Source organism: Eptatretus burgeri, chromosome 15 (assembly GCF_056783735.1).
Source record: "Eptatretus burgeri isolate ZD-2024b chromosome 15, Ebu_testis_v1, whole genome shotgun sequence".
Lineage (NCBI taxonomy): Eukaryota > Metazoa > Chordata > Myxini > Myxiniformes > Myxinidae > Eptatretus > Eptatretus burgeri.
Genome location: NC_140975.1, coordinates 18386752 through 18411688, shown reverse-complemented (window position 1 = coordinate 18411688; position 24937 = coordinate 18386752). Strand labels below are relative to the sequence as shown.

The 24937-nt window shown below is 39.4% G+C and overlaps 1 protein-coding gene across 4 annotated transcripts in view; it reads left to right on the top strand.

Annotated features, from left to right (window-relative positions):
* Positions 1-11858: 11858 nt before the first annotated feature.
* The window catches only part of LOC147011659 (cholesterol side-chain cleavage enzyme, mitochondrial-like), a 93516-nt gene continuing 80437 nt past the window's right edge, over positions 11859-24937 (top strand). Inside the window, exons 1-4 of one of the 4 annotated variants that reach the window (XM_085858581.1) lie at positions 11859-12520; positions 13056-13160; positions 15651-15839; positions 15966-16044. In XM_085858581.1, coding sequence (XP_085714707.1) covers positions 15727-15839; positions 15966-16044 — 192 coding nt within the window. In that variant the 5' untranslated portion in view covers positions 11859-12520; positions 13056-13160; positions 15651-15726. Of the gene's footprint in view, positions 13161-14878; positions 15840-15965; positions 16045-24937 lie in introns of those variants that run through there. The other 3 variants (XM_085858582.1, XM_085858583.1, XM_085858580.1) reach the window with 3 other exon arrangements.

The window sequence follows — 24937 nt, the reverse complement described above, 5'->3', positions numbered from 1 at the left end:
ATGTTGGTGTTGGAGATCATCATGATTATTGGCGTTGTGGTGGTGGTGAGGATGGGTAGTGATGACGGACGGTGGTTGGGGCGGAGCATAGAGAGATTTGTTTTCCAATCAACTTAAACTACAAGGAAGAAGAGCGTGTTCAATTAATCTGAAGTCCTTTAATCTTGTGTACAACTTCGTATTTTTAAAATTTCTATAAACGTTTGTGATGTGAGGGCACGATTCTGGGTGGATTCATAATCGTGTTTCGCATATCACAGTGTAACGTGCCATCGATACACAACTCAAAAATTTATCAAACAGAGTAAACTTTCGATTTTGAATAAAAATTAATTTTCACTGTGCCATACAAAACTTATTTTTTGCTAAATATTTGGAAAGGCTATTGTGAGAAGTCTGTGTCAACATGTGTCGGCAAAATAGGATCTACTTTAATATAGATTGTTCATTGTCAGATGTCCTGCGCACATAATGTGTATATACCTCGATACAAAGTGAATCCTCAAATATCACGGGGGGGTTTGGTTCCTGGAAAATGTTGTGATAGTTAAAACCGCGATAGTGGAAACCAAGGACCAATGGGGAAATTGGGGTTAGGTTCCTGGAAAAAGTCACGATCGTTAAAACCGTGATCATGGAAACCAAGGGCCAATGGGAAAAGGGGGGGGGGGTTAGGTTCCTCGGCTTCGAGGAAATATAGAGGAAGATCGGTGGCAGCCAGAAATAAACACATAACAATTGAAATAAATGCATAATTATATATATATATATATATATATATATATATATATATATATATTTATATATGATGTTAACATTGAAATAAACATGTAAATAAAATAAATGTATAAAATAATGAAAAACGCAAGTTTTACCCAATTTTTTTTTTTATACAAAATAGCGAGGTAGGTGAGGGTAAACATATTACGTTCTCTGCTGTAAATGGAAAACACAAGACTTAGCTCAGGATGAGCCTGGTGTTGGCTCAGTGGTTAGGGTGGCAGCTTGGGATCCTAGGGTCCTGAGTTCAAGCCCCGTCGGTCGCTGAATGAATACACCAGGGGGTTGACTCAGCCTGTCATCCTTCTGAGGTCGTCAAAATGAGTACCAGTTCCAGTGTGTGTACTGGTAGAGGGGCACTGCATCAGCGACACAGTCGCGCTTCAAGAAATGATAGCTACCCCGGCAGCTAAGCTGCCATACGACCACCGCAGCTCAGGATGATGATGATGATGATGATGATGATGATGATGATGATGATGTTGCTATGGAGGGAGGGTGAAGGTTGTAAAGATGTGGATGTAGAACTTGAGATGGTTGTTGGATCATTGGGAGCACGACAAAGTCATCTGCTGCATTGCCACACAGAAGAAGGGTAAGACGATCCTGAGCCAACTTGATCCAGAGCAGATCTTCCCTGCTTGGACAGGAAAGTATGAAATGGCATTCTCTTGCAAAATATTCCCATCTATTTGCCATTAAAAACCTGCTCCAACATAATTCCCTTCACCTCGATTAGTTTCATGAAATGCGGTGGGTAATTTTTTCACAGCATCATGGTCTGCCATGGTTGAACTGGAGCCTTTGGCCCTGGGTGCGTTGTGGAAGGTGAGATTAGGTTAGATATGGGAGCAGGTGCCGGAGCAGCACGTCACTGCATCCATTTTCCGTCCGTACTCCAGGGGCCTCCGTCTGGCCATCCTCCAGGCAGATGCCTGGCCCAACCGCATCCCCTTGAGATGCTGATCAACCTGCTGCAACCAAGAGGCATGCGGTCATCCCGTTGGCATTCTCCACTCACGAGACTCCCTCGTTGAGAGAATCTGGAGAGCATGATCAGCGTCAGGAAAATGAGCCATATGTCCATACAGCCGCAGCTGACGCTCAAGGACTATGCAGGTAACAAATCTCATTTGAGTCTCTCTCAACAACTGCTTGTTGGACACAAAGTCTGACCAGCAACAGCCAAGTATTCACCTAAGAGATCTATTTCCAAAGGAATTATGTCTCTGTCTTAGATCCCAGGTCAGAGTCCAAGTCTCACATCCATAGAGCAAGACTGGAAGTGCCAAGGACCTGAAGATTCGGACTTTCATCCTGCACAAGTACTGACAGCACCACACCCCATGGTCCAGTGAATCCATGACTCCTCAGGCCCAACCCAGACGTCTGTTGACCTTCAGCTCACAACATGCGGAGACCTGAATATCATCATGGAAACATTGGTAAATCTGCAATGATTTACCCCATATCATCGGTCCACTCAAATGGATAAATCTGCAATGGTTTATCCCATACACGGCATCTAAAAACTCAATTTTTTTTTCGCACAATGCCTTAACCTTTCTCTTCCCTTTGGCACAATTAATTTTGTCCATCGTTTTATGTTTGGGCACCATTATTAACTGTTGTCTGGCTACAAGATCTTGTAGATCTAGTGTGACAGGATATCCACATGTTATTTCCTGTTTGATGACGATTCATTATTAAACTTACCTTCTTTCTGTACACTGGTCTGATTACCACAACGGTGCGTGAGAAACAAGAAAACGCTCGTAATGGGAGGTAATCGGATATGCGGACACAAACATTGATTCATCTAAGCTCAAAATCTGCGATTGGCCAAAATTAAATAATTCAAGAAATAAGTCGGAACACAATAGGTTGCCTGCGATGGTCAAAGCCCTCGATATTTAAGGGTTTACTTTATTGCGAACTGTGGTGTCTGTCCGTGCGTTTGTCTGTCTCCCATTTGTGGCATCCGCTTTCCTTGCTGTGTTTGAAAAGCTGCTGATTGTTTGTTTTGTCTTTTCATTTCAATTTTCTTGATGCAATATCGCCGGTCACTTTATTGGCCCTTTCAGTAATCTTTAAAACCAACATTTACATCTGGATTAAAGTAGATTTTCATACAGATTTTCACGGAGTAACGCACAATTTACAAATGCTATGTTTTGCCTTCTTTAGATAAATCCAACCTCCAACACGCGATGTTTCACCACCATTTTGCGGTGGGCAGTATCAGTAGCTCATCCCTTCCGATTCCTGGACTTTCCATGTAGATGGTGAAATCTGCAGCTGCTCATTTCCACCTCACTAAAGCTGGGTTTTCCGAACCGGATTTGTCCTGTTTTGTGTGTGTCATTCGTCAATTTGTTGCTTGTTCGTCCCATTACAATATCTCATGGTGATATCCATCATGATGATGGCAATATTTCATATTTCATGCTGATATTCATTCATTGTTTTGTGCTATCCATTTCGTATTGTCAAGACCTTAACTGACTTTTTCAAGGCCTTCTTCGGATAGAAAGTTTTCTTTAGAAAATCAGTCCTGGGTGTATTCCCGAATACTCCGCTTCGATTTCCTCAACATTATCCAATCCTATTTCCTCTTCTCTCATTTCAAAAAATCGGAACAAACAAACCAAAAAAACTTTATATTTCATTTCACCCCATAACGATTCTCATATTTATATTGTTACGGAACACGGGTTCGGGGTTCACAATAAGAGGGACTTCTCTGACTATTCCTGGACATCCGACCCTGTAGGCCGCCATACCGTGGATAAGTCTGTGGCCTGTCGGCAATTACCGACGCTGATTGATAATGCCAAACCTGGTAGGGTCCCCGCTCTAAAATGTGTTACCTTTCCGGTGGTTTAGCAATGTCAATTGGGGTAGTACCCTCAGTGCGCACCCGTCTATTTATTACATACGGCCGAGCAGAACCATGAGTACACACTGGCTAATTTCAGAGCTAATCAATGGGGCAGAACTTCCCATCTATCTAGTGTTACACATAAAGCCAAGCCAATGGAGGAAAGGATGAAGCAAGTAAGGTGGTAACAATTAACAGTTCAGCAAGCACATTTCTTTACAAACACAACCAATCAATCATTGTAATCAGTGTCATGAATTTACAAGCACATAAAACAATCAAGAGTGGCACAGATCTAACATATTCTAACCCTTCACACTTATTCCCCTTCGACAGTCTTACTTGTTTATCTACATCAAGACATGGCGCCAGCAGAATCATTCCAAGGAAATGTAGATGAGAAGGAAAGAAGACAAAGAGGCAGAGCAAAACGTTGGGTCAACCTTTCACTCACCTTGGCAGGCGTCGACCGACGTGTGCCCTTACTGAAATGGGAAGAAAATGAGGAAGAAGAAGAAGAAGAAGAAGAAGAAGTGAGAGCAGCGTGTCCTATGCAAGCGTTAGAGGAAACATGTGAGAGTGCGAATGTAAACCTCGCCCAGACGGGTCAAGGGGTCAATTGCTTATAGCTCTTCCAACGGTTATGCTCCTTTGAGTCTAGGTAGACGAAAAAGGGCTCTTAGAGGACAGCAAGAGACAGCTCATGTATGTCAGTGGTGGAGCTATCTTCCTACGCTAAGGACCTCATGGCTCTCTTGCTCTTGCGCCTCTGCCTCGTGCATGCCTGGTCACAACACCGCCTACCCAGTGCTACTTGGCCTAGTCTTTGCGCAGCTTGTCCCTGCTCCAGCGTGATTGGTTACGGCAGGCAATTTCTCCATGGCATGAGCAGGTAGGCAACTTCTTACTTGGGTCTGCAGTGTGTTCCAACAGCCACGAATGGTCTATCTGCCTTTTAAGCCACTTGTGCGAGACGGACACTTGAGGGATCAAAGTTCGTGGAAGGTGGAGTTCCTGGGAGAAAAGGTTGAAGCTTACCCTTTGCCATAGCGCATCCTCATTGGTGCACTCACCAGCCAATGTCTCCTTTGCTGTCAATCGTCTTCGAGACTGAGTCTTCGAATGAGTTGACTCCACTTCCTTCTTTACGGGCTTTTCCACCCAGTGCGTTTGAAAGCAGGAACGCTGTTATCTCCGATGTTGTCTGAAATATGGTTGTGTGTGGAGCTGTGTCTTATAATGTGGTTGTGTGTGGTGCTGTATGAGAGGGTTAATAAAAGAAAGAAAGGGAATTTGTTACAAATAATGGGTTTCTCCCTGGTATGTACTTGATGAATGTTAAAACAGTAATTTGGGGAAGAGAAGGAACCAAATTGTACTGTGTGGTGTATGAAATGGCAATCACCATATATGATCCATAATTTTATAGAGGATTTCACAGGAGAATACAGTAAGAACAGGAGGGGTATAGAAGAGGAAGAAGACCTATCTAAACCCACTGAACAAATTTGTCCCACTCCCCTCTAGACAATGGGTGGAGGCCTGTCTGGGCACACATATTAACAGTATAACTGAAGGGGCAATCCACGTGTCATGGATGTTCGTTCATCCGGGGACCATTTCATAACCGTTAAAATATTGAATTTCCTTCTGCTACCAGTTCTACATTCCCCCCCCCCCACCCCCTCTACTCTCCAAACAGAATCAACATTAATAATAAACGCTTCTTTAAAAAAAAAAGAAAAAATTTAAGGAATGGATTTCAACCCTTGTTTTTCCTTCCCAAATGCTGCACATGTTCCGCTTCTCCACCACAATTTATGTCTCATCTTCTTCTTCAAAAGGATTATTCTTCTGAGTGTTTTGTCTGCTCTGCACCTCGTCCACAAAACTACCCCCAACCTCCTCCCCCTTTTTCCACACTCATACAGCGCAGTGTTTCTCCATGCATTAAACAAGCGTTCTAATCCCCCATCTCATTATCTTGATCTCCGTCTCTCAAAATTGGGAATATGGAATCTCGAAAAGCAAACACCCCCACCCCACCAACTCAAATCTGCATGTCCCCCCTTTTTTCCTCCCTCCTCATACCATCCTCTCAATGTTCCCTCCTCACCTCACCCTCAAAAACCTTCCCCCGCACCCCTCGCACTCCACCTTTCCATCACAACCCACAAACTCAAACCCTCACATGCACCCCACATACTCAAACCCTTGCCTACATCCAACACACTCAAACCTTCCCATGCACCCTGCACACTCAAACTTCCCCCCACACCCCACACACTCAAACCTTCCCTCTCACCCCCCCCCAAAGCCTCCTCCCATCCTACACCATCCCAATGCCTCCCCTCCACCATATCTGTAACTGTGTGGACCTGAAGCATCTGAAGTCTCCACTCTAACCTGACAGATCTCTTAATCCAGGCCAGAGCCGATAAACCAGACATCATCTGTTTATCAGAATCCTTCCTCCCACAGGACGTCCCTGACTCCTTAATGTCTCTCCCTGGTTATTGTCTCCTCCGATATGAGAGGCCTGAACCACACCTGGCAGTGGAGTTGCACTTTACATCAATAACTCAATTTCTCACTGCCCCTGTACTGACCTTACACCTCCCAACCTCCAGGAGTACCTCTGGCTGCAACTTCCTCTCCGCACCCACCTCATGTTTGGCTTTGTTGTACCATCCTCCTAATAGTGACGAGTCCATCTACATCTCTCCTAGACACTGACAAACTTTTAACCACTCATCCCAACTCTCTCTTCCTCAGATGTGGCGATTTCAATTGTCACCTTGCAACTTGTCTACATGTTGGTACCGCTCTCACCAGCCATGGCACTTCAGCAAAGGACTTCTTTGACTCCATTGGACCGACTCAATCAGTAAACTTTCCAACCTGGATTTATCCCAATGGCAATGACATAGTGTCTACCCAGCTCCCAGCACATGTACATGTGTGACCACCCCCCCCCCCACCTTCCACAATCCCCCTATCAATCATCACCCCCACAATAACCACCACCACCCCACACCCCCTACCTCTACCATCATGCCACAAACCCCCATCGACCATCACCCCCACAATACCCACCAGCACTCAACATCCCCCTCCCTCCAACATCAACCATCAACCCCACAATGCCCACAACCACCTCACAACCCCCCGCCCCCCAATTTTCCCTCAACCATCCCACACAATCCCCCATCAACCATCACCCTCTTCTGGTTCCTGTTCTGCTTCTTGAGCGATGCTGGTGTTCTCTTCAGGGGTCTCTGCCAACTTTCTCAAAGATAAGTTTTCCGGTGATTTTTATCGAATTTTTACTGTTATTTTGTTGCTTCCGTGTTTACCGTGTCAGAAGGTATTGCATTTGGGTTTGTTTGTTATTTGCAAAATCGAAGATTTTTCAAGTATATTGGTCAGTCGAATTTGTTATTCTGTCTCTGTCTGTCTGTCTGTCTGTCTGTCTGTTTGTCTGTCTATCGCCTATAGGTCATAATTTTAAACCAATCTTCAAGAAACTTCACCACATGGTAGAGTTTGTCATAAGGAAGAAGCCTTTTGTTTTTGAGGTCAAAATATCAAAAGGTCAACATAAGCCAAAAGGTCAACAAAGACCAAAGGTCAACAAATTCGGTGAGATTTCTAAAATCCTCAATTTTCATCTGATTCACTTGAAATTTGAAGAGGATTTATATTTCCGGTCACCGAATTCAACCAGCCAATTATTTTTGAGTTCAACATCGACCAAAAGGTCAACATAGGCTAAAGGTCAACAACTTAGGAGAGAGTTCTGAAATCCTCAATTTTCATTCGATTGACTTGAAATTTGAAGATTTATATTTCCAGTCACTGAGTTCAACTAATCAATTATTTTTGAGGTCAACATGGACCAAAGAGTCAACATTGGCCCAAGGTCAACAACTAAGGTGGTATTTTTAAAATCCTCAATTTTCATCCAATTTACTTGAAATTTGAATAGTATTTATATTTCCAGTCACTAAATTCAACGAGCTCAGGTTAAGTAAAGTGGTGTTTCTAAAATCCTCAATTTTCATCCGATTGATTTGAAATTTAAAGAGGATTTATATTTGAGGTCACTGAATTCAACGAGCCAATTCGTTTTGAGATCAACATTGACCAAAAGGTCAACATAGTCCCAAGGACAACAATTAATGTAGTATTTCTAAAATCCTCAATTTTCATCCGATTGACTTGAAAATCGAGGATTTATATTTCACGTCACTGAATTCAACCACCGATTATTTTTGAGGTCAAATTTGTTTTATGGATTTTGCAAGTATCGTGCTCTGCACGACATCTTCTTTTTGTTTGTTGGATTCGCTATATATGCTAGCTTTCCCTTATTGTTGGGTTTTCCGTGTGTGTGTGTGTGTGTGTGTGTGTGTGTGTGTGTCTGCAACGCGAGGATCCACAGCACGAACCAGCGAACCGATTTCGATGAAACTTTGCCAACATGTGGAATATATACTGGGAATGTGCGCGTTTGAATTTCGTTGCCGAGTCGCCACCCGTTGCTGTGCAGCGGCCGAAAAACCGCGTACAGTATTTTCAATACTTGTCCTTCAGTTTTGAATGTGGAGAAGCGAGTCTTCGGAATTAAACACTTCGAGATGTTTAGAAAATTTTACTCAAGCCGATTTTTAATTGAGTTTTATTTTTTAAATGGGAGTCCTTCAAAAATCGGGTGTCTATTTACCATCATTTTTTTATGAGGGGCTTAGGAAAGTGGGCAGAGCTTAGGAAAAGTGGACGTGGTTGATGAAAAGTGGGCGTGGCTTATGAAAAATATTGTGTGGCTGAGGAGGTGTGGTCAAACAAGAGCATTGAGAAAAGTTTATCAGGTTTTCTGTGTGTGTGTGTGTGTGTGTGTGTGTGTGTGTGTGTGTGTGTGTGTGTGTGTGTGTGTGTGTGTGTGTGTGTGTGTGTGTGTGTGTGCGCGCGCGCGCGCAACGCGAGGCTCCACAGCACAAACTAGCAAGCCGATAATTTATTTATTTACCGAAAACGATTCCCCACCCACACACCACCTCCAATTATTTATTTATTTACCGAAAAGGATTCCCCACCCACACACCACCTCCAATTATTTATTTATTTACCGAAAACAATTCCACGACCCACACACCACCTTTAATTATTTATTTATTTACCGAAAACGATTCCACGACCCACACACCACCTCCAATTATTGGATTCGCTAGATATCCCTTATTGTCGGGTTTTCCGTGTGTGTGTGTGTGTGTGTGTGTGTGTGTGTGTGTGTGTGTGTGTGTGTGTGTGTGTGTGTGTGTGTGTGTGTGTGTGTGTGTGTGTGTCTGCAACGCGAGGCTCCACAGCACAAACCAGCAAACCAATTTCGATGAAACTTTGCCAACATGTGCAATATGTGTTGGGAATGTGCGCATTTGAATTTCGTTGCCTAGCAACCACCTGTTGTTGTGCAGCGGCCAAAAAAACCGCGTACAGTATTTTCAATACTTGTCCTTCAGTTTTGAATGTAGAGAATCGAGACTTCAGAATTAAACACCTTCGAGATGTTTAGAAAATTTTACTTGAGCTGATTTTTGATTGAGGTTTTATTTTTCAAATGGTCGTCCTTCAAAAATCGGGTGTCTATTCACCGTCATTTTTTATGAGGGGCTTAGGAAAGTGGGCGGAGCTTAGGGAAAGTGGACGTGGTTGATGAAAAGTGGGAGTGGCGTAGAAAAGTGGGCGTGGCTTGTGGAAAGTGGGCGTGGCTTATGAAAAAATATTGTGTGGCTCAGGAGGTGTGGTCAAACAAGAGCATTGAGAGAAGTTTATCGGGTTTTCCGTGTGTGTGTGTGTGTGTGTGTGTGTGTGTGTGTGTGTGTGTGTGTGTGTGTGTGTCTGCAATGCGAGGCTCCACAGCACAAACCAGCAAACCGATTGTTTTTCAAATTGTCGTCCTTCAAAAATAGGGTGTCTTTTTACCGTCATTTTTTATGAGGAGTGCCAGTTGGCAAAATACGCAATAGGAAAAATCTTGCCAGGCAGAGGAACAATTGTATGTGAACCAATAAGTCTTGGCATTGAATCTTCGTCGGTGGATCAGTTGGAATGAAAAGCATCGTATCCAGCGCTTCGATCCTAGTGAATCCCTCGTCGCCTACCGGCTTGTTTATCTGTTTGTTTGTCTGCACAGAACTTCAGTATTTTTCTCCACAACCACTTGTCGGATTGAGACTAAATTTTCACCATCGGAGTGACTACTCATGTAGAATGTTATGATGATAATTTTGATGCCATATATCATGTGGTGTGGCAGCCATGTTGGAAAAAAGAAAAACTTTGGAGCTCTGTTTCTCCAAAACAATTCCATGGGAAATAATTGAAACTTGACACACGGCAAGTACTCCTCATGGGGAATAAGTGTGATTTTTTGAAGATGTCATGGGTGGCTTTGTTATGATGTCATAATTGCATACATCAAACACTATCCGATCAGTATGAAAAATTTTGAGGGTCATATAGGGAGAAATTGTAGGGGGGGGATATTAATGACATCATAGGTCATGTGGTTCAGTAGCCATGTTTTTTTAAACATAAAAACTTTCAAAAATCTTCTCCGAAATGGCTGAACAGATCGAGGCAAAACTTTACAGATATGATCGCCGATCCATGAGGAACAAAGAGTTCTCCACCTATGATGTCCAACGTCACATGATTTGGCAGCTATGAGTTTTTGAAGAATAAACCTTTGAAAAAGCTCTTCTCCAGAATGACTTGACAGATCAAGGGGAAACTTCACTCACATATTCCCCAAGCCTTGGAGATACCAGTGTGTTCACGAATAATTAACAGGTCACATGGACTGGCTGCCATATTGGAATGAATGAAAATATAAAAAAAAATTATTTCTTTTGAACCGCTTCATCAATCTGCATGAAACCTCACAATTATGACGAAGTAGTCATGTTGAATATCTGTCTGAAAATTCAACCTGATCGGACGCATGGTCTGGCAGCCCTAATTACTGAATTATTTAATATTTTCAATCTATGTTCAGGGATTTAAATCAAACTTGGTACAAGTAGGTATAATAATGTAATAATGTGGATGGAGGCATATCTCACGACGTCGAAGTGTGCCCTTCGAGTTTAACTCAAAATTTGATATTGGGTCATTCTTGGTGGAACTTTTGGCCATCTTTCAACTTTGCTTTGTGTTGGAAGTGTGGAGATTTGTGACGGTGCACCATCGACTTTGCTCTCATTACTTCTGCCACTGAAGGTGAAGGAGGTTATGTTTTCACCCCTTTCTGTCTGTCTGTTTGTTTGTTTATCTGTTTGTGTGCAGGATCTCTCAAAAGGTTGCAGACGGATCCGGATCAAATTTTGTGGACAGGTTCCGTGTGTGACAAGAACGAACTTATTCAATTTTTTTGAAGATCCGGTTCCAGATGCGGCTACTAGAATTTTTAAGTGATTTTTCATCATTGAGAGATAAGGTCAAAAACGACATATAGCACGATATCTCAAAAAGTTGCAGACGGATTTGGATGCAACTTGGTAGACATGGATGTTGGGTGTGTGACGAGGAAGAATTGATTCAATTTTAGTGAAGATCTGATTCCGGATCCGAATCTGATAATTTTGTGAGTGATTCTTCACCACTGAGAGATTGTGCTAAACGGATATATATATATATATATATATATATATATATATATATATATATATATATATATATATAATGACCGTTTTTACAGCCATTTTTCCCTGCTGTGCAGGGGTTTGGCTTTTTCTTGAGGCAATGTTTTATGGCCGGATGCCCTTCCTGACGCCAACCCTGGTCGCCTCTTACGACACACAGGGATATGGTACACCTATTCTAACCGGGGCATACACCGGGACCAGTACACTGGCACTGATTTCACCGACCTCGGAAGGATGACAGGCTGAGTCAACCTCCTGGTGTTAATTCAGCTGCCAACGGGGCTTGAACTCAGGACCCTGGGATCCCAAGCCGCCACCCTAACCACTAAGCCAACACCAGGCTCATATATATATATATATATATATATATATATATATATATATATATATATATATATATATATATATATATATATATATATATATATATATATATATATATCACGATATCTCAAAAAGTTGTGAATGGATTCGGATGAAACTTGTTGGACAGGTTGGGTGTGTGGCAAAGATGAATTGATTCGATTTTCATTCGATTATACTAGGATTATTTAATTTCTAAAGTGATTCTTCACCATTGAGAGATTGGGCCAAAAACGATATAGTACTGTATAGTATGATATTTCAAAAATGTATTGGGCCCGATATGTTCTCATGGATTGGGCATTGCGTGGTGGAGGTGTCCGCTCTTCCGAGTGCCCTTCCAGTTTATATCTGGGGGCTGGATGCCGACACTTCTTCACTTGAGTGCCTACTGTTAGATCTGTTGAAATGTGAGAATTTGGGGTTATGTAGACAAGCATGTGGAGGGAGGGCTGAGGGGATGCATCCAAAAAGTATTTCACCCCACTTGTACTTTTTTTTCCGGTAAAATGCCAACTACAAAAATTGGCTTTCATCCGAAGTTTATGAATATTTGGAGAAGGGAGGCATCTAGGGCTGGCAGGATGGCCTAGAGATACGCCACCTCGCCTCTCAGTTGTCTAATCTGAGTTTGAATCCCGACCCAACTATAAACTGTCTGGATGTTGTTTCACAGGCAAGGTGATTCATCAGTGCGTGTGCCCACGGATGGACGTTAAACTGGGTGTCCCATCTGCCGGCATTAGTTGGTGCACGTTAAAAATCCCACTGTGTCCTTCATGAAGAGTAGGTGAGCTATTGTCAGCACCCTGAACAAATTACAAATCCCTGCCCTCACTACTTCATCGAACGTCGAGCCTGGCCAGCTGGTTCCTGAAAGACTTGGTGCAAAAACTTTCCCTGACCGACCCCACAGGAATGTCGGAGTAATTTTTGCCGTTAAAAAAAGACGGGAGGAATTTTCTTTTCTTTAACCTTCAGACAAAGATTTATTCTTGCTTGGACTCGTATTGGTACATCAACTGAAACATATTTAGTGTTTAATTAATTTTTGGTTTGTGATACTTCTCTAAAGTTTGATGTAAAATGATATCAACTTGGATATGAACGGCTACAAACACACAAACTTAATATTGGATGAACTTGGCCTTGGATTCAGCCTTTCTCCTTGGGTTTCTCTCCTTTTCTCAGGCAGTGAGTGTAGAGTAGAAAGACGATAACTCTTTCTTAGTTTGTCGGTTTGTAGCATGCAAGGTCACTTTCAGCACTCATGAAGGTTTTTTTTTTATCAGCAAGGCTGATGATCAATGATCAATGTTCTGCAGAACTGACTCACAGCTGAAATCCACATCATCTGGGACAGAGAGATGAATCATCTCTCTCTCTCTATTTTCAAGTTTCCTTAACTGTATAAGGTACCCTCACTTCAGGTGATTCACACACTGCAGAACAGTTCAAGAAATTTATTGCATTTTGTACACTTGGTGCAAATGCCATGGTCCATTTCCCACCCTCTTGTGTTCTAGAGATGGATGATTCCGCTCAATTGCCTTAGAACCGTACAAATCACTGAAGGACTTGGAATGGTCTTGATCAGCGAAGAAATCTGGCGTAATGTGCTTACTGGCCACGACGTGGCAGTACTCTCATTGAGTATATGTAATGATATCATGCTACAATATACCTATCATTTGACTTGTCTTTGTTTGCAGCTTTGTTTGTCTTCTATGCCCTCCTAAACCGCAGGGCAGAATGAGATAAAACTGGTGGTTGTACTTGGGATAAACAGCCTGAAAACCATAGACATCATATAAGTGGGAGAATTATCACAGTAAATATCATACTGTTTGTGTGTTTTTGTTTGACTTCTATGCACTCTTGAACCACTGGACTGAATGAGTTGAAAACGGGTTGGTGTAGTCGGGGTGAACACACGGAGGTTTGTGGTGGTAAAATTCATTTTATAGCCCCTGCTGTCCAGGATGGGGGAGTACCCCGATTTTTTTCTGTAAATGTGTATCGTATAGCGCTCTCGCTGGTGGAAGGGGGGATTACAAGTTGCACGAAAAACGTGAATTTCGGGAGAATTAACCCATCCATAATTCTGGAGGTATGAACTAATTCATAAGGATTTGGCAATTAATCCATTGGTAAAGATTGGGGAATTAACCCGTTCTTAATGATGGGTGAATGAGCCTGTTAATAATGATGGGGGAATTAAGGACGGTTCATCAGTAGTTTGAGAATTATCAGAGGCACAGTGTTAAACGATGGGCAGAAGAGGATTGAAAGGTCACACATGTTTCTCAAGAAACACCGGGCGTAGTGGCGTGCGCCTGTAATCCGGCTACTCGGTGGCTTGGGTTGGAGGATCGCTTGATGACGGGAGCTCTGCGCTGGGCCATGCTATGAGAGGGTGTAGGGCAGCCCAGAATCATGGCGAAACCCAATCCTTATCCCTGTGTCGTAAGAGGCAACCAGGGTTACGTCAGGAAGGGCATCTGGCGTAAAACCGATGCCAAATCAGAATGCGGATCATAATGGATGATCCGCTGTCGCGACCCCTAACGGGAGCAGCTGAAAGACGAACAACATGTTTCTCAAGAAACCTTCATATGCTCACCCTGCCCAAGTCCAGACTGGCTTCCCACCTGCAATCATTAGCCCCCTTGTTATCCCGATTGTCTAATCATCCCCCTGTGTCCATTGTTCCGTATTTCTTACTTTCAACTGCACTGCTCATCACTACCTTATGCACTCACCCATGCACATCCAAGTTATCTTCTACACACTGATTTTGTTCCTTTCAAGCTATTGTAACTCCTTTTTTTAGTTATTCCTCTTTTTCTCCTCGTGTACGTCAATCCCAACTATGCTCTTTGGCGGTTGTAAACCGACTGTTCTTTCTTGTTGAGCTCTTCCATGAACCTAGAGCATTGCATATATATATATATATATATATATATATATATATATATATATATATATATATATATATATATATATATATATATATATATATATGTCGATGATTAATGGGGTTTCTGGGACTTCCCATTCAAATGAATGGGGGAAAGGGAAAAACTTTCTGACTCAAGCCCCAAAAGCCCAAAATAGGAGCTGGATTTTCTCCCCGCCCATCTCCTTCCCTCCCATACAAGCAAATGTAAAATTGAGACTTACTGATTAAAGCACTTCTTCCCTTTCATATTTTCATTCCACTCAAAGAGTGAACCAATGAATATTTGTCCATGTTCTACTTTGGGGAATAACTTAATTTTCTTATAACATTCATTTCCATCGAGTATATTCACAAAGGTTACTTTCGAACTTGGTTCTTTGTTGAGCAGAAATGAAATGATAAACTTCTCTCAATGCTCTTGTTTGAGCATATTTTGGTTCCACTCATGTCCATTAAACTTATATAGAGTCGATAAAATTGTTAAATTAAACTCAAACATGAATACATTACCCACACTCTGTAAGCTGAGTGCAGCTGAAAACAGGAAGCTTGGGAAAATTTCCAGAATTACTGAGCTGTTGAAAAAGTAGGAAAGAGAACAATGAGGCAACTCGAGGCAAAGATCCAACTGACTTCCTCCAACATGGTTTCTAAGCCAGACATTTCTCTTCTGTTTGACGGTTTTTCATTTTTCTCATCTTGACCCAATGGTAAATGACTGAGACATGAACTATCTTTCATCTGACGAAGAAGATAACCCATCACAATATTGGTAAGTTTGTGTGTGTGTGTGTGTGTGTGTGTGTGTGTGTGTGTGTGTGTGTGTGTGTGTGTGTGTGTGTGTGTGTGTGTGTGTGTGTTGTCAAGTCTGGCTTCCTCTTAGAATGATGATGAAGCAATTGATTATTAAATAAATCATGATACAACTAATAATTATTGTTGTTTTTTTTCCGAACAGGTTGTCCCCAATAAGAGCATCATTGATAGCTGATGTTGAAAATGAGTTATTTGAATTACATGACGAGTGGATAAAAATGAATGACTTCCTTGAAGACATTTTTTCGTTTCGAAAAGAAATGAATGATATTTTTCATGGACGGCAAGAAATTCTCTCACGTCCATTGATCTTGAATGACCCGAGTCCAAGGTGAGAAATTATCGCTGTGTGTGTGTGTGTGTGTGTGTGTGTGTGTGTGTGTGTGTGTGTGTGTGTGTGTGTGTGTGTGTGTGTGTGTGTGTGTGTCTTTGACTCATTTTTTATTTTATTTTTCAGTTTAAACACCTGTCTGGATGAACCAAACACACAACTTAATCTTCTGGAGGAATCTGACATGACACTCCATCTTCTGGAGGTAAATGTTATATTTATTATTTTAATCACATCATTATGTAATTATCTTTATATACCCGAATTGTTCTTCACTTTGTTTTGAACAGAATATGTTGATCGAGTTTCAAAACCAAAACAAAGCATCAGACTGCTGCGAAAGAAGATTTTGTTCAATGTTATTACTTGTGTTTAATTATAAATGCTTTCCTTATAATTATCTGATTTTGAATTACAAGAAAAGATGTAAAGGGGAGGGGGCAGGGGTAGGTGCACTCCCCTAACGACCCACCACCCCCCTCATCCCTCTCCCCTCCCCTCCCCTCCCCATGTGTGTGTGTGGGAAAGGGTGGGGGATGGGATGAGGGGGGTGGTAGGTCAAAGGTGGGGGTGCACAGGGGGGTGGGGCTTGTGTGGGGTGGGGCTTTTGTGGGTGAGTGGAGCTTGTGTGGGTGGAGTTTGTGTGGGGTGGGGTTCGTGTGGGTGGGTGGGGCTTGTGTGGATGGGTGGGGCTTGTATGGGTGGAGCTTGTGTGTATGGGTTTGTGTGGGGTGGGTGGGGTTTGTGGGGGTGGAGCTTGTGTGGATGGGTGGGGCTTGTGTGGGTGGAGCTTGTGTGTATGGGATTTGTGTGGATGGGTGGGGTTTGTGGGGGTGGGGCTTGTCGATTGATACACTGTCGATTTTGCAGGTTTTTCCACTTACAAAGCACGTAGAGGTCTATAATTTTTATCATAGGTACACTTCAACTGTGAAAGATTGAATCTAAAACAAACCATCCTGAAAATCACATAGTATGATTTTTAAATAATTAATTTGCATTTTATTGCATGAAATAAGTATTTGATACATCAGAAAAACAGAACTTAATATTTGGTACAGAAACCTTTGTTTGCAATTACAGAGATCAGACGTTTCCTGTAGTTCTTAACCAGGTTTGCACAGACTGCAGCAGGGATTTTGGCCCACTCCTCCATACAGATCTTCTCCATATCCTTCAGGTTTCGGGGCTGTCGCTGGGCAACACAGACTTTCAGCTCCCTCCAAAGATTTTCTTTTGGGTTCAGGTCTGGAGACTGGCTAGGCCACTCCAGGACCTTGAGATACTTCTTACGGAGCCACTCCTTAGTTGCCCTGGCTGTGTGTTTCGGGTCGTTGTCATGCTGGAAGACCCAGCCACACCCCATCTTCAATGCTCTTGTTGAGGGAAGGAGGCTGTTGGCCACGATCTCGCGATACATGGCCCCATCCATCCTCCCCTCAATACGGTGCAGTCGTCCTGTCCCCTTTGAAGAAAAGCATCCCCAAAGAATGATGTTTCCACCTCTATGCTTCACGGTTGGGATGGTGTTCTTGGGGTTGTACTCATCCTTCTTCTTCCTCCAAACACGGCGAGTGGAGTTTTAACCAAAAAGCTCTATTTTGGTCTCATCAGACCACATGACCTTCTCCCATTCCTCCTCTGGATCATCCAGATGGTCATTGGCAAACTTCAGACGGGCCTGTACATGCGCTGGCTTGAGCAGAGGGACCTTGTGTGCGCTGCAGGATTTTAATCCATGAAGGCGTAGTGTGTTGCTTATGGTTTTCTTTGATACTGTGGTCCCATTTCTCTTCAGGTCATTGAGCAGGTCCTGCCGTGTAGTTCTGGGCTGATCCCTCACCTTTCTCATGATCATTGAGGCTCCAAGAGGTGAGATCTTGCATGGAGCCCCAGACCGAGTGAGATTGACTCTTATCTTGAACTTCTTCCATTTTCTAATAATTGTGCCAACAGTTGTTGCCTTCTCACGAAGCTGCTTGCCTATTGTCCTGTAGCCCATCCCAGCCTTGTGCAAGTATACAATTTTGTCCCTGATGTCCTTAGACAGCTCTCTGCTCTTGCCCATTGTGGAGAGGTTGGAGTCTGATTGATTGAGTGTGGACAGCTGTCTTTTATGCAGATAACGAGTTCAAACAGGTGCAGTTAATACAGGTAATGAGTGCAGAATGGGAGGGCTTCTTAAAGACAAAACTAACAGGTCTGTGAGAGCCGGAATTCTTATTCGTTGGTCGGTGATCAAATCCTTATTTCATGCAATAAAATGCAAATTAATTATTTAAAAATCATACAATGTGATTTTCAGGATTTTTGTTTTAGATTCTGTCTTTCACAGTTGAAGTGTATTTCAATCACAGTTGAAAATTACAGACCTCTACGTGCTTTGTAAGTGGGAAAACCTGAAAAATCGGCAGTGTATCAAATACTTGTTCTCCCCACTGTATGTGTATATATATATATATATATATATATATATATATATATATATATATATATATATATATATATATATATATATATATATATATATATATATATATATATATATATATATATATATATATATATATATATATATATATATATATATATATATATATATATATATATATATATATATATATATATATATATATATATATATATATATATATATATATATATATATATATATATATATATACATACAGCCTGGTGTTGGCGCAGTGGTTAGGGCAGCGGCTTGGGATCCAAAAGGTCCTGAGTTCAAGCCCCGTTGGGCCACTGAATTAATACACCAGGGGGTTGACTCAGCCTGTCATCCTTCTGAGGTCGGCGAAATGAGTACCAGTATACTGGGCCGGTGTATACCCCGGTTAAAATAGGTGTACCATATCCCTGTGTCGTAAGAGGCGACCAGGGTTGCGTCAGCAAGGGCATCCGGCGTAAAACATGTGCCAAATCACTATGCGGATCATACGGATGATCCGCTGTGGCGACCCTTAACGGGAGCAGCCGAAAGAAGAAGAAGAAGAAGAAGAAGAGATATATATATATATATATATATATATATATATATATATATATATATATATATATATATATATATATATATATATATATATATATATATATATATATTTGTAAAAATACCCTGCACAGACAGTAACCATCTCAAATTTTGAAAATTCCTCCTCGAAAAAAAGTTATGATGTCAAAATATCTCCGCTAATGGAAATCGCCTCAAAAATTATCTCCGAAACTAGGCAAGCTTTTTGAATTCTGTTTGCGGGAATCGAACAGGGCATTAGCAGAGATGCATTACTGCACATACAATACGACGTCATATCAATTTTTATGACATCATTCCTATTTTTTGTTTCACAACCCAGAGTTTTCATCGGATCTTCGTGAAACTTGCCTTGTATATGCAGAAAGCCCACGCGCAGGCAGTAACCATCTCCGAATTTGGAAATTGTTCCTAGAAAAAAAGTTGACATCATAATAAAGCTGCTAATGGAAATCGCCTATACCATTATCTCCAAAACTAGGCAAGCTGTTTGAATTTTTTTGCGGGAATCAAGCCGGGCATTAGCACAGATAATTTATCACAAACCTGATACATCACAATGACGTCATATTCGTTTTTATGATGTCATCATGAAGAGGACTAGGATCTTAGCTCATTTGAGCTTGTTTTGGAGTATATTCTATTGTGGGAACTGTGGAAGCATCTATAATTTTTTCTTGGGAAGTTTTTAAAAGTGGTTTAAAAAATGTATCTTGTTTTCTTTTAAATGCTTCTTCACCCATTAGTTTCTGTCTGCATTTCTTCTTTCTGTCTTCCTGTTGTTTTACAACTTTTGAAACCAACTCTTGATGTTCCTTAAATCTTCTTGCTCTTTCTTTCACATCCATTTATTTATTGGAAAATATCATTTAATGAATTGTAAAGATCAACAGGGAAATTTTCCTTTTCTTCATCATTAAAGTCGATGTGTTTAAATAAATCCTTTTCTTTAAATATTTCATTAAATTCTTTATTAACATTAATACGAGTTGTCATTTCTTCTTCACTAATACTTGTATCTCTGCTTTTCATACGTTTGCGTTGAGTTTCTTCATCAACATCAAAACTGAATGATATAATCTTAACCCCATTACCACTCAGATGTTTAAAAATTTGTCTCATTCCTTCTGGATTAGTTTCTAATATCCCAAGACCACCAGATTTTAGTTTCTTTAACTCACTCTTACAATGTGAATATTTTGTTGTACCAAGAAAAACCTCCTCAAATATTTGACCTTCATTCCTCAATCGCATATGTTCCTCGACTGAAATATAGTAATAATCTTCACCTTCTACTTCTCCAGGTCTTATTGTTCTCGTTGTTGTTGATACAATACGAACTTACACGTATACAATACGAACAACTTACATAATTTTTAAGCAAATTTACAATATTATCATTTGTACTATACAAGAACCTTGATTTATGAAAGTTTTTTTCCAGAAGCAGATTTACCCACAAGATTTATAATAATAGTTGTCATTTATATATGTAATTGTTTATAAAATAAAAAATATATCCCTTAATATCTCATCTTGTTTCACAACAATATATTTATATTTTTCAGTCGTGTGCTTCATATAATCCCAAAATTCCTTTTTACTACATAATGTAGAGTAATTGTCTCTCCAAAAATTGTTTATATTTATTGAATTTAACTTGAATAAAATAAAAGTATGAGCATTGTTTCTTATTGAGCGACGAAGGAGTTGAAAGTATGATTGACTAAGATAAATATAATTACAAAAAGAATGTCTCCCTCTTGTGTTGTAGCTATACATTACTGTTTGGTTTCTCTCATTAACACAATCATCAACGATAACGAGGTTCTTTTTTGATTTATCCAAATCTTGGGGAGAAGGTATATCATCCGTATTATCACTAGGAATGCAAGTTATCGGTTTTGATTTCTTTTTATATCTTTGTGTATCACAAAATAGTTGTATTATATCTTCAATGTTGTAATCATTTAGTTTGTTTTGAAGTTTAAATAAACCGATTATATCTTCTTTTTGAAGACCAGCATTAAAACCTTGTGAGAGTAGTTGATACTCTGGTTGAAAACTCGACTTTGTGAAAATTATTAAATTATCATAATCCAAAAAGTTGGGAGTAAGGAGCATCTTTAAAAGTAAGCAGGTTTTTCCACACCCACTTGAACCAACTATGAGACATCTTAATGAATTTGGAAGATTTATATGGTTGTTAAATTTTATCTTATTTTCCCAAATGGGTAAAAAAAATCATTCATTTATATATTTGGAAAACAGGTTATTTAATTTATTATTGCCTTTTTTAGAAACTCTATTTTATCCTAAGTTCGGGTTTAATTTCAAGATAATCCATTATTTTATTTATACAATATCTTGTGTTGATATTTCCCTGAAAATGGCAATCGTAAATAATATATAACAACAATCCTTTGAACATTTTTCTAATACGTTGAGTTTCTTCCATTGTAAGGAAAGGTGTGTTATCACCCTCATACTTTACATTCATTTCTCTAATAAATCTTGTAAAGTAATTCATTTTTGGTGTAAATCTAAAGGAATTATATTCCTTTTTATATTTTTATTATCATTAATTAGAAGATAATCACAGAACATACATTGTTTATAGGCTTTTGACTCTGTGTTTAATCCCCGTCTTTCACACGCAGGACAATTCTCAAATTTGTCATGTGGAGAATCAGGAAATTCAAGAGGCTCAAAATCTCGTAAACTATTCATATTTATAAAGTAAAACTTCACTTCAAATAAAATTCATCTTCAGTATTATCTTCGGTACTTTCATTGGTGCTTTCACAATCATCTGTAAAACTACTTTCATAATTATCGTTTGAACACAAACTCTCGGTATCATAACTGTCTTCTGTTCCAACAGAGATACTATCATTACTCTAATATATAATCTTCAAAATCTTCAGTTGAATAATGACTCATATTTAATTAGTAGAAAAAACATTACCATCTGTATCTATGTACTTTTTTTCATTAATAGATTCAACTGCTACATTTTTTATATTAAAGGTAATTTTTAAATGATCCTTAACTACCATTGAACGAAATATTATTTCATCTGATATGTTAACATCCTTTATTTCATCAGGATTTACATCTTTAGGGTTGTTGAAAAAATGCAAATTTCTCCTTGCATATTACAGATGGTCTTATCTTTTCTTTTTAAAGCTTCATCCATAAGGTTTATCTTTTTTGATACTTTTTCTTGTTTCATTGCTTTTTCTAGTTTTGAATATATTGCCAGAAGGAGAGGAGAAACTTTTGTTAGAGCTACTTTAATTGATGTTCTTCAAGATATACTTATTGCCCTTCCACTGAAGAAAATTGAAGAACTCATATTATTCACCATAATTGTTTTATCCAATAGTTATTATATTTATCTTTAATCAATTTACATCCTCGACATATTTCTCAGTATCTTTTACAAATGAAGAGATTGGTTGAAATTTGTCTTTTGTGTCTTGATACATTGTATTTATCAAGTGAAAAAAGTTGGAGGATAAAATGGTTTTAAGCACAGATTCACCTATAGTTTAAACGAAATTTTCATCAAGAAAATTTTATTTTAAGCAAAGTTTTGTTTTATAAATATGGTGAATACAATGTACTGCTATGTTTGTAATCATGAAAATAAATGTTATAAAAACACCTTCAAACCAACAAACACACATTCAATCTTTTCAGACAAATATCTCCACTTGACCAAGAAACAAAATATTGTGATAGATGTGATAATGATATTCTTTAAAAATTTTTTTTATAATAAACACCTTCAATCACGCAAACACAAGAACAATGAAGAAAGGGAAGGTGCCACTAAATTCTCCATTGAAAACACTATGTGGCATTTAAGGGAATATAAAAATAAGATTGTTTCACTTTCAAGACCCTGGACCATCTTCAATCATGGAAGCTGTTGATATGGTTAAACAAAATATTGAAACTATAATTAAAAACACATTAAGTGAAATGAAAACTTTTAAATTTTATATGGGAGTAAAATTGAATATGGTAAGAGAAGGCGATGAAACTACTCCCTATATGAGGACAAACCCTCACTTTATCTCATCATTTCAAGATTTTGTAAGATGTGATGTTTACGATGAACTCCAGAGACGAAGAATAAGATGTTGATAACACTGTAGCAGGTAGTGGATTTGCTATTACAAAAATAATCTTTTTAGATATACACATCTTAAAATCAGATAAGCCTGGTGTTGGCTTAGTGGTTAGGGTGGTGGCTTGGGATCCCAGGGTCCTGAGTTCAAGCCCCGTTGGCTGCTGAATTAACACCAGGGGGTTGACTCAGCCTGTCATCCTTCCGAGGTCGGTGAAATGAGTACCAGTGTACTGGTCCCGGTGTATGCCCCGGTAAGAATAGGTGTACCATATCCCTGTGTGTCGTAAGAGGTGACCAGGGTTGGCGTCAGGAAGGGCATCCGGCCATAAAACATTGCTTCAAGAAAAAACCCAACCCCTGCACAGCAGGGAAAAATGGCTGTAAAAACGATACTTTCTTACATCTTAAAATGAGATCCTCTTCAAGCTTCCTCTTATATTGATTTACCAAAAGAGATAAAACTTAAGAAAGCGGTTGTTAATATTCAAAACAAAGAAAATAAATGTTTTCTATGGTCTGTTCTTGCTCACTTACATCCTCCACAATGGAAACCTGAAAGGGTTGAACATTATAAGAAATACGAGAATACATTAAATGTTAAAGATTTTAAGTTTCCAATGTCATTGAGAAATATTCCTAAATTTGAGAAAATGAATAATCTATCTGTTAATGTATATGGATTAATGGATACAAACAAAGTTTAGATGTTAAAAATTTCAAACAACTATAAAAATGATGAAACACACATTGACCTTCTCTACTTTACTTCAAAGGAAAAATCACATAATGCTTTCATCAAAAATTTATCGAGATTAACCAAATCACAACTATACAAGAGAAAATGTAAAACATATCCTTGTAAGAGATGTCTCAACTCCTTTCACACAAAAGAATGATTAAATTAACATTCGAAATATTGTAGTAATCAGAAATCAACCCTAATCAATTTACCAAAAGCAGGTTCAAACATATCATTCAAAGATTTTAACAAATGTATAAAACATCCATTTGTGATATATGCTGATTTTGAAAATATCCTTGAAAAGATAGATACTGTTTCTCGAAATCCAATAAATCATATGCAAATAAATCTCAAAAACATACTCCTTGTGGTTTCTGTTATTATATCAAATCATCTGTTGGTGATGAGTACAACAAGTTAGAACTTTATAGAGGAGAAGATGCCTTAGAGGAGTTTGTGAGATGATTGGAAAAAGACTGTATAAGACTAAGAGAAATAATGGTTAAAACCTATAAACCAATGTCATTAACAAAGGGAGAGAAAAAGGATTTTAGAAAGAACAGTATCTGTCATATTTGTGAGGAGAAAATTGAGGGAGAGGTCAAAGTTAGGGATCATTGTCATCTTACTGGAAAATATAGAGATCCAGCTCATTCCCATTGTAATCTTCATTACAAGACCCCAAACTTTCTTGCTGTGTTTCTTCACAAGAACGCTCACTATGACACACATCTATTTTTAAATGAACTTTCAAAGACATCTGGGGATATTTCTGCCATTCCTACCACAGATCAAAAATACATCTCATTCACAAAAACAATTCATACATCCCCCAGAACCCATATCAGATTTCTTGACACATACAAGTTTATGGCAAGTCCATTATCTAACTTAGCATCAAATATTAAAAACTTACCGAATCTTAAATCACATTTCTAAATTCAAGAAGAGATTGATCTCTTATCACAAAAGGGAATATATTCGTATGACTATATGGATTCATTTGAGAAGATTAAAGAAACATAACTTCCTTCAAGGGAAAGTTTCTATGGCAAGTTGAATAAAACTCATATTTCCTATAGAGATTATACACAAGCTAAAAAGGTTTGGGAGAAGTTTAATATAAAGAATCTTGGAGAATATCATGATTTGTAACTTAAAACTGA